Source organism: Salvelinus namaycush, chromosome 1 (assembly GCF_016432855.1).
Source record: "Salvelinus namaycush isolate Seneca chromosome 1, SaNama_1.0, whole genome shotgun sequence".
In the NCBI taxonomy this organism is placed as follows: Eukaryota; Metazoa; Chordata; class Actinopteri; order Salmoniformes; family Salmonidae; genus Salvelinus; species Salvelinus namaycush.
The window spans coordinates 51,038,684-51,050,112 of NC_052307.1; the positions used below are offsets into that span (position 1 = coordinate 51,038,684).

The 11,429-nt window shown below is 40.9% G+C and overlaps 1 protein-coding gene across 1 annotated transcript in view; it reads right to left on the reverse strand.

Moving 5' to 3' along the window:
* Positions 1 to 4,381, reverse strand: part of LOC120052048 (SH3 and multiple ankyrin repeat domains protein 2-like) — a 176,118-nt gene extending 171,737 nt beyond the window's left edge. Inside the window, exon 1 of the mRNA XM_038998913.1 lies at positions 4,178 to 4,381. Coding sequence (XP_038854841.1) covers positions 4,178 to 4,381 — 204 coding nt within the window. The remainder of the gene's footprint in view (positions 1 to 4,177) is intronic.
* Positions 4,382 to 11,429: the final 7,048 nt, after the last annotated feature.

Below are 11,429 nucleotides of genomic sequence, written 5' to 3' on the forward strand. Positions count from 1 at the left end.
GTATGGGTTTGTGTTGAGTGTAGGTGTCTAGGTATGTCTATGGTTGCCTGAATGGTTCTCAATCAGACAGCTGTCATTCATTGTCTCTGATTGGGAGCCATATTTAAGGCAGCCATAGGCATTAGAGCATGACAGACGTAGGTTTACCATGTTGAGAAATAAGGTGATGAAAGAAATCAGACAGGCCAAGGCAAACTTTTTTATTAACATAATTGGTGAAGCAAAGAGAAATTCTAAACTGATCTGGGAGAATCTAAAAAAGTTAACAGGGAAAGACCATAGTAACACTGCAAAAAGACTAGAAATCATGGTGAAAAACAATCTAACACAGGATGCAGTCGAAATAGCCATAGCCTTCAATTCCTACTTTATTGATTCTGTCAGGGTACTGACACAGAACCCCTCCACTGGTTTCTTGGGCTCAGTGCTAGTAAATGATGCTCAACCTGTCTTCATCATAAGGGAGGTTTCTGAGTCAAAGGTGAACAAGGTGATTAGCTCACTAAAGAACTCTAAAGCCAAAGATGTGTCTGGGATGGACTCTACCTTTCTTAAAAACTACAAAGAGTCACTCATTGGCCCCATTACTAAGGTCACCAACACATCTATTGGTCAGGGGGTGTTTCCAAGGGTATGGAAGTCGGCCATAATAACGGCCATCTTTAAATCAGGCGACCCTGCTGACGTGAGTAACTACAGGCCCATTAGTATACTACCTGTGGTGTCAAAGGTTGTTGAAAAGTGTGTAGCAGAGCAACTGATTGCCCACCTCAACAACAGCCCCTTCACATTACACTCCATGCAGTTTGGCTTCAGAGCGAAACACTCCACAGAAACGGCCAACTGCTTTCTTCTGGAAAATGTGAAGTCCAAGATGGACAAAGGGGGCGTTGTTGGGGATGTGTTTCTGGACCTAAGGAAGGCTTTTGATACTGTTAACCATGAGATTCTCATCACAAAATTGTCCAAGTTCAACTTTTCCCCCGATGCCTTGAGATGGATGAAATCATACCTTGAAGGCAGAACTCAGTGTGTCAGAGTGAGCAATGAGCTGTCGCCCACTCTTAGCTATGATGTGGGCGTGCCCCAAGGGTCAATACTGGGGCCCCTCCTGTTCAGCCTATACATTAATGATCTGCCTTCTGTCTGTACTGGGTCTGAAGTTCAAATGTATGCAGATGATACAGTGATATATGTGCATGCAAAGAGCAAACAACAAGCTGCACAAGAACTCACTACTGTAATGGTCCAGGTTACAAAGTGGCTCAGTGACTCGTGTTTGCATCTCAATGTGAAAAAAACTGTTTGCATGTTCTTCACAAAGAGGGCAACAGATGCTACTGAGCCAGATGTCTATGTGTCAGGGGAGAAGCTCCAGGTGGTATCTGATTTTAAGTACCTTGGCATCATACTTGATTCCAACCTCTCTTTTAAAAAGCATGTGAAAAAGGTAATTCAAATATCCAAATTCAACCTAGCTAATTTCCGATTTATACGAAATTGTTTGACTACAGAGGTAGCAAAACTGTACTTCAAATCTATGATACTCCCCCACTTAACATACTGCTTGACTAGTTGGGCCCAAGCTTGCTGTACAACAGTAAGACCTATTCAGTCTGTCTACAAACAGGCTCTCAAAGTGCTTGATAGGAAGCCCAATAGCCATCATCACTGTCACATCCTCAGAAAGCATGAGCTCCTGAGTTGGGAAAATCTTGTGCAATACACCGATGCATGTCTTGTATTCAATATTCTAAATGGCTTGGCTCCCCCTCCACTCAGTATTTTTGTTAAACAGAAAACCCAAACATATGGCAGCAGATTCACAAGGTCTGCCATGAGAGGTGACTGTATAGTTCCCCTAAGGAAAAGCACCTTTAGTAAATCCGCTTTTTCTGTGAGAGCTTCCCATGTCTGGAATACACTGCCATCAGACACACATAACTGCACCACATATCACACTTTCACAAAATGCTTGAAGACATGGCTAAAGGTCAATCAAATTTGTGAACATGGTCCCTAGCTGTGTGTTGCCGCTTTCCATGTCTGTTGTCTGTGAGGTGTGGAAACACTTCGTTGCTTTTATGAATTTTGTCTTGCTGCTTTTTGTTCTATGTTGCTCTGTCTGTGTGCTACGTCTTGCTTGTCCTATGTTGCTATGTCTTGCTTGTTCTATGTTGCTATTGTCTATATTGTAATTGTTTTTAATAACCTGCCCAGGGACTGCTGTTGAAAATTAGCCGGCTGGCTAAAACCGGCACTTTTACTGAAACGTTGATTAATGTGCACTGTCCCTGTAAAAATAAAATAAACTCAACTCACTCAATTAGGCTATTGTGGGTAATTGTCTATGTGTAGTGTTTAGTGTCAGCACTATTTGTTTGAATAGCTTCACGGTCGTCTGTTTGTTGTTTTGTTCGTCTTCTAAATAAAAGATGTCTTTCTATCACGCTGCGCCTTGGTCCTCTCTTCACAGTTACGACGATCGTGACACATCTTGTCTTCTCTTATCTTTAGTTTCTGTGAGGTGAAAAAACCATGGATGCGCACTGAAACTAATCGTCAGATTACTTTTGATTTCTAGGAAGTGTTTTAATTATTTTGATCAATGGTGAGCTCACCCGTGATGTGATTAATTATACATAGTAATTGCTATTAGCTAATTCATATTGTAGTTTGTCAGCCGAGAGTTAGAAAATATGACCGCTTGTGTTGTCAATCTTTCCTCAGTTAGCGATAGGACAAATGTAGCCTACATTTTTCCGGTTAGGATGATTATGTTATGCTATAGATACTTCTGTGAATATCTGAACATTGCATCCAAAAATAAACTGCTCACATTCTGGACATAACTTAGTAAGGACTGTTTGTGTGTAAATAGTTTCTGAAAAAAGTGTGGCCAGCTCAAATTCTGTTGTGTCATTCGAAACTGACCGTTCCAAATGAGCGTTCTAATCACACGGGTGTGATCGTTCTACAGTGGTCCCTGAAGCGTACGATCACACCCGTGTGATTAGAACGCTCATTTGGAACGGTCAGTTTCGAATGACACACCCCTGTGATGGTACGTGTGAAAGGGTTAAAGGTAAAACAAATCGTTACTTATTTTTCAAGACAATAGTTTGACAACCCTGTTGATAAGCTTTTAAATAATATCAAACTCAACCATTTATATTTCCCAGTGTTGAAAAATGGGTAAACTTTGAGCACCTTTATCTCCTGAAATTTTGGGCATTCAGGTCCTTAAAGTCAATTTCCGACCACTTCATGGGCAAACATGTATGGATTATTTATTTTTAATCAAAAGGGATGTTGTCAAAAAGAGATTGATTTCAATTAAGCAGCAAATAAGGAGTTAGTGACAGAATTACATAAATCAAAGGAGGGATCACAAGAAACACAAAAATACAAAAACACAACTATAATTAAGCAGATATTAAGCAGAACTGGCTTCAAATGCTATTTGAAATCTTTAAAATACTTTTAGCGTTTGCTTTAACCTGCCTGGAGTGCCAGACTTATAGTTTTGCAGCGATTCTATTGGTTCCATTGCAACAAGCATGTCAATCAATCCCAGCTCAAGTATTTGAAATGATTTCAAATAGTATTTGAACCCAGGTCTGGTAATAAGAGAGGAATGCAGAGCGATATGCATGTCCCCATAAATTTGTGAGATACACACACCCCGCTGCCTTATTTTTTCTATTACAAAACAAGGGTTGATAGAAGCTTCCCCTATAGGAAAAAGTCTATACGTCAACACCCACAGATCATTCACACAGTGTGTGTTCTCCGCCAGGCGAAAGGATGCAACACAGCCAGGATAATGGATGGCCAGAGCTGGCTTAAATCAAAGGTATTATAGCAAAGGGAAATGAGAGAGAGAGGATGCTAACAAGTGTAATCTAAGACTTCATCACTTGAACTTCTTTTGCAATCCAGACATTAAAAACCATTTGAGTCAGTCTATGAGTCTAGGATTAAACAGTTCTATCCTTTAAAAAGAAAAATGGGTGTAAAAAACCCTCCAAAGGTAACCCATAAGTTGGTACATCAAACATTATGGTCTTTCTGACTCAAATTAACATACAACTCCTTTGCACGTTCCTGAGTAAACATAGGCAAGCATACACACGCAAGATCACACACGCACTCACACTCACACACACACACTCACTGTCTGCTGCAGGTCGGGGATGAGGACGCGGACAACCAGGGAGTGAGTGTGTATGTCGTCCATGCGTCTGGGGGTCGGCTCAGCGGTGGCTCTTATGGTCTCGTAGATGGTCTCCTCACGGGAGCTGTCAGAGGCGGAGTCCTCGGAGTAGTCAGAACAGCTCTGGGCCATCTCATCCTCACTGGACGTGGGACTCCGGGGCATAGTCAGTAGGCCAGACGAATTCAGCTTTGGAGGAGTAAAAAAATATGAGTAAACAACTTAGAAAAAACAACTTTGAGACAAATCCTACATTTTCACTTAGTCTCTCTCCCATTGACATCAATACATGACTAAGTGAAAATATGACATATAAGCTCTAATAATGCTCTATATACAGTGGTTCCTCCTTTAAAAGTTGCGAGCTTGCACTTAGAGGTACCCAGCGTCACGGCTTCATTGCTCCAGACAACCACAAGGAGGAGTTAGAGCACTCATTATGCATTTGGGTCCCAAGGTTTTTATATGACCAATCATATCGAGTGGTTCCAATGACGAATTTTGCCTCGAGCCACCCTTGCCTTGTGGCTGACAAAGATGGCTGACAAAACATTACGGTGGAACCAGATGTCAGTTGTTAGAACGTCATAACGAGTCAGGCAAAAAGATTACAATTGAGAGGAATATGTTAGTTAATGTAGAGGCAAACGTTTGTGCATATTTTTTTGTCATAAAGTTAATTTACGAAAATCGCTATTTAGCAAGTTATCTGACTAGCTAACATTAGCCAGCTAGCTAGTGTTAGGAGAATGAATTTGTAATTCGTGTTGTTTAATGCTTTAGGGACTCCTGAGAAAACCAGCAAACCAGGCTGTCGTCTTGTGAAACAGTGGATGTAAAGAATCTAGCTAGCTAAAGCATTTACTGCAAATTGAATGTACAATTGTGTAAGCTTGCCTTGCAATGCAGCTGAAGTAACATAGCTAGCTAACTATTTACTTGCTTATTGTGTAGTGGAGGATAAAAATAACTGTATGCCTATGGATGTGTAGATTCACTGATCATGTACTCTTCCTTGGCAAATAAAAGTGCGGTTCAGGTATGAATATCTGAGACATACTTTTTCAGTCATATCAAACTGTGTGTCTGCATGTATGTATTACAATTATACACTTCAACAGTGTTTACCAATCCTGCTCCTGGGACATCAATGATTACACATTGTAACTATACAATAGACTAGAAACATGATTGATTTGTAATTCATATATACAGAAGAAGAAAAAAACTATGCATATCTAACTCCCTTCATCTGCATTAATCTGAGGACACAGGATAGTATTTCAATGAGATACTTAATTTCAACCAGTGGAGAATGTGAAACGCTTTATTGAAAGAAGTTCATTATCCAGGTGTTATACATACATAAATTCATTATAATTATGATAATTGTAATATTATAAATACAAGTTCAATCTGTACTTCAATGCACATATGGTGTGCATTATAAAACGAGGAAGAAAGATGAGGTGGGGAGAGAGGTGTAGAAGACATAAAGGGAAAGAGGTAAGAACAGCGGCAGACAGCATATGATTCATGAATTACAGTGCTACCCTAATATTCTCTGAGTTCATCACAATTGCGGTGTCTCCTAACCAGCCTTGGGCCCCCAGTTGGCCTGAAGGTTATCTTAAGAGCGGGTGAGGTGGCGATGACAGGACTGGCTTCCTCTCTCACATCAAAACATACCTGCAGATGAGAGGGCATGTTTAAGCCTTGTTTTTTTTTATTCTAACACAGTCAGTCATCTTAAATCAGGAGGTGAAATGCAAAACTGACCTTGGATCATTAACTCTGGGACTACTACATCTCTGTCTGTATTTCAATGTAAAGCATCTCTTTAATAATACTTCCTGTTGACCCGACCAAGTGACATCTCACCTATGATCATGCTGTGCCCTCTTTGTCAGCCAGTTGAGATGCGGGAGGGGTTCACCAAAACACAGTGGCGTGCCGTGGGCCTGGGGCCTGGGCCTTCAGTGAGGTACTACACAGTCCCACCCGAATTAATCCACCTCTTATTACCATCATTATGATGCCATGGCTCTAGACACTATACATTTAGACAGAAACGCAGTATAACCAGGCGTTGCGTCACCTTGAAATTGACAAATTGACATTTTTGGGTAAACAGTGTTTACCCAAAAACATGACACAATCAATGAGTCTTTTCAATATTTCCCTTCACCTTTTCATTGTGCAGCTCCGTTGCCCTGCGCGTTTGTTCGTTAAGCTCTAGATCCACTCCGGTGTCCCCAAACGTTTTCAAAAGCACCATTGCTTGTAAGTGCCCAGCCGTACTTTGGTGTCTCGTTGCTGCCTTGGTTTGACAACTCAAGTTTGCAAAGCCAGTGTGGCTCCAAACACCAAATCGATCACTTGCAAATAATAGGCATTCCCAGCAGTACAGTTTGCAGTGCTTCTCGGAGCCTGTGAGCCATTGATAGCGCTCGTAGTTCGGCGTCGGGCGACCTCTCCTTACAATGTCTAACTTTTCTTGAAAAGTTCGTCTTGAGAATGGCGTTATAATTATATCCTCGACCAAATCGATATCTTCTCCTCCTTCCGCCATTGTGGGTTGAAAAAACAGCTTAGTAGTACGCAAATTAATTCGTTTATCAAATTCAGTTTCCTAGATCTGCATAGACCTGCCCATAGGACCTGCTTCTCAATATTGGTAATCCAATCAAAAGACGTGCACGCACTACGCCTGCTAGCTGGCTCCTGTGTAACACTGGAGCCAGCCAGCAGGCGTACAATAGCCAACTCTAAAGCTGATTGGTTGACACTAAATTTTCATTTCCATTCACTATAAGCTGCAAGCGCCCGCACTGTTGATTCTGAAGGCCTGAGGGCAGATTTTAGACACCTGGGAACACATGATGGCTGAATATGATTGGATAAAAGATCTAACATAAAGACCAGCCCTCCAAATCTCAACCTGGGGCTGGAAGCAGTGCAACCAAGAGGAAAGCTATGAAATGAAGAGTATAACTCTTACTCTGGGGAATAATTTAATACATATTTGTGGGAAAATATATTTAAAAAAAAATTATATTCTGATGATGTTTAGGCCAGCAGAGAAGGCCTTGCTGGCCCTGACGGCCCACCACTGCCAAAACATCCTGATATAACCTAGAGGATTTAGGGAGAAGGGGGTGAGGGATGATGTGAAGAAGAGAGACTATTTTTGTGTGTGTGTGGTCTCACCTGGTGTCCACACTAAGAAGCTACAGAGTACTTTATGCTGAAAAACAGACACATGAGGACAAACAATAGAAGATAATGTCAATAGAAGATACTGTATGTGACGCAGACACCTATCGGAGTATACCTGAAACATTTAAATATAGAGGGCTATGTGTCTCACCACCAAATAATGACTTGGCAGCAACAGATAGTCCAGTGAAAATGACTGTGTTTATGTGGTGTAAATCTGAAAATTAGCAGATGACATCTTAAGGGTTTTTTAATTAATGCGTGTGAGAAACATTCCATGTACAACAAGACAGGCAGAGATAGAGAAAAAGAACACAGAACAGTTTAATTACCTCTGGTTATGGACACTTTTGCCAACAATAAAGCTTCCACAGCCTTTTTCTCGGACAGTGAACATCTGGCAATGTCAACATTTTCGACCCCTTGATCAGCTCGCTCTTTGAAAGTAAAGAAAACAGCTTATTTTTTATGGATATGAAAGCAATAACTGAGATATGACCGTTCAATCAAAAGCAGCAGATGTCATTTTTAGGATACGTCAATACAGCCCAGTGCTGCTTACCTGAGATGCCATCTTCGTAGGTGTCCACTTTGACTTCCTTTGTGTCGGAAAAAGTTGCTTTCAGAACAATTCTTTTGATTGAAAATAAAAAATGTTTTGCTCTCGACAAAAAAACACAAATGTACCTCCATAGCACATAACAATTTCTCTGTGAATAACTACACCTTCATACAAACGTGCTAATGTATGCAGAAGTCTTGACGCACAACCGAAGATGCTGCCATATCCTGCCAGCACACCCACAAGCGAGCCACTCAGGAGCAGAATGATGACGCGTCGAAGAGGGAAAGGAATGAGATGGGAACAGCTATTTGTTGCAAGTTGGGGAGGAGGGCTAATAGCTGAACAATAGACTATTTAACCTTTACTAAAGAATAGTCTAATAGCTGAGCTAGGTGTGAACCCCCCCCCCCCCCCCCCCCCCTCCTATCACTGACCAGATTTGCCCTAACGACCAAGGGGTAGCTTGCTACTCAATGTAATAAAGTAATGACTTTTCAAATAAGTTACCTTACATGTTATGTTGGCTGACAATTTGTTAGCTACGTTGTCCTTACAAACGACATAGCATATCATTACAGCAGTATGTATCGGTATGTTAGCTAGCTAACTAACGTTTGTAGTTATACATCAAACTTGCCCGTATATTAACTATAGGCTATCTAACTACCCAATGTTTATTGACTTGATTGATTCTCGTCATTCTTAGCTTAGCTAAATGGTGTAGTCTTTGTGCTTTCTCAATGGACATTCGGGTGCTTTCGTAAATTCGCTCTGGCTATCTATAGGCTGGACAATAGAACGTGTCAAAAATTCACCTAAGGCTGAAAAACGGCTTAAGAACGTTGGTTAAACTGGAACACTAGCGTGAGCCCATAGCAAATAAATGGAATCGAACGTTCGCAGAGCAGGTTTTGACTGGAGCGATGCTTAGAATTCCATTAAAAATGTTTCACTTTTTATTTTACCACGACAATCTGTTCGTCGGACGAAACTGGAAAAAAAACTACTTGTGTAGAAAGTAAACATCCGCACCTCGATGGTGTCAACTGTGCTTATGTCTGTGTAATGAAAAAGTAGGGAAAAAATTTAAACTTCTGACTATTTATGGTCTAGCGATTGATGACAAATGAGCTCGCTGTCCAGACTTACATACAAAGAGGAGATTCTCCTGATTAAAATGGTAACTGTGTAACAGTTTTGCTTCCGTCCCTCTCCTTGCCCCTACCTGGGCTCGAACCAAGGACCCTCTGCACACATAGACAACAGCAACCCTCGAAGCATCGTTACCCATCGCTCCACAAAAGCCACGGCCCTTGCAGAGCAAGGGGAACAACTACTTCCAGGTCTCAGAGCGAGTGACGTCACCGATTGAAATGCTATTAGCGCACCCCGCTAACTAGCTAGCCATTTCACACCAGTTACACCCGACTTGAAAAAAAACTAAACATACACATTGCGAGATATTTGCCAAAATAGACAGACATGCCTATATTTCCCCCATAGGAAACAATAGGAAGACCGCAGAGTTCCAATATTATTTTTGTTGTTTACATTTTAACTATAAAACAGCGTGAGCAGGTCTCATTGCCAACAATAGCAAAGCAGGCATTGTGACGTTGAACAATAAGCTGGGAATAGAACGTTCAGAAGGCGAGTTGGTGCCACAGTGCTCAATAGAACTAATAGGAGCTGGAAGGGTGAAAAATGCACTAAAATAAGGCCTGCTTTTTTGCGATTACTTCAAAACGACGGCCTTATCAGCTCTGCTAGGGCTAGTAAAATGGTCAGAGTGGTCTCATTTGTGTCTGGAAGTAGCTAGCCAACGTTAGCTTGGGCGCTTGACTGCCGTTGTAAGGCCAAAACGCTCAAATCAACCCTACTCCTCGGCCCGAACGTCCAGTGTGCGCTCCGAGAGCAAAACGGTCTGAATTTACAAATTGACAATTTTTCTCTGAATGGAAACACCATAATATTAATCAAATTAATTAAGCCAAATTTCTTAAAATCAATCCCATATACTATGTTATTACAAAAAAGGTTTTAAATTCTCTGGTAATACCAATACGGAATAATATCAAATGCTTCTCAAAGTTGTGCTCTGGTGGTAAAACTAGCAATAACTTGCAGTAACAGAAGAAATAGCTGAGAATTAAATGACGTGCCACAGAATGCTGCAGCAGCACGCAGGTTGTGCCGCAGTATGACACAACTTTTAAAGGAGGAATCACTGTAGCTATATAGTCATGTTCATGATGTGCTTATAAATGTGCAATGTATGTATGTACTTAATGTACAGAGAATATAGGTTATACTGTAGACTGGGCTGATTGTACTTTTCTCTCACTTTAAAGTGGTCTAGTACAAATATGATTCAGCCATTCAAGATTCAGGGCAGTTCTCTCAATTTTAGGCTACTGGGCAGATTGTACAATTCTCTCAGGTTAAAGTGGCCTACTAACAAAAATTATTTGACATACCTACTGTTGGATTTTAAACTTTGAACATTGAGATATTAAAGACATGATAGATCAGACGCATAGTATATAAAGGAGTGAGATCTGTAGAAAGACAGAGTGGCTGTGGAATGTGCTGGGTGGACAGGAGGAGATCACAGGATTGCTATAGGGGACATTTGTGGATTAGGCGAAGGAGGGGTTGAGGTCAGGAGGTCAGCTCAAATCCCCTGAAGGGAGTGATAAGGGTTTATTATCCTGTTACCCTTTTCCTGTGGAACCATAAGATATAAGGATTGGAGAGAAGGAGGAGTGTCTAAAGTGGGGTATATATACTTGTGAAAAATGTTTTTTTTTCTGAATACAGCTGTGTCGACCCTTTGGGAAGAATATAACTTGGTTAAGCTTCTCTAATGTCCGTGAGTTATTTACTCTGAAAAATAAGAACCTAACACTACACAATGGCTAGTCAATAGGGCACTATTATTACCTGTGTTGCATAAGGATTGATATGAGGGCCTTAGGCTGTGTTTAGACAGGCAGCCCAATTGTGATCTTTTTCCCACTAATTGGTATTTTGACCAATCACATATCAGATCTTTTCACATCAGAACTTTATCAGAGCTTTGGGCTATTTATCTAAACACAGCCTTAGTGACACACTCCTCATCAACCCTCCACTTTTCTCTTATGTTTCTAATTTCAGTGAAATAGGAGACAAGTGCTTAGCCCTGATCGAGGAATCTCTTCACTCTCAAAACCAATAAAACATTGCTGTAACATTGTCTGAAGGTTGTATGGATTTAATCAGACAGGTAAACATAATCTTTCCATGGGCAACATCTGTGACATCCAAGACATTCATCCAACATAATGATGACTTCAAATATTTTAATTTGTGTTGATATTGTCCAGATGTGAAACGCTATCAAATAAATTGGTACAATATGGCTTTAGGCACCAGAGTTTGATAGCT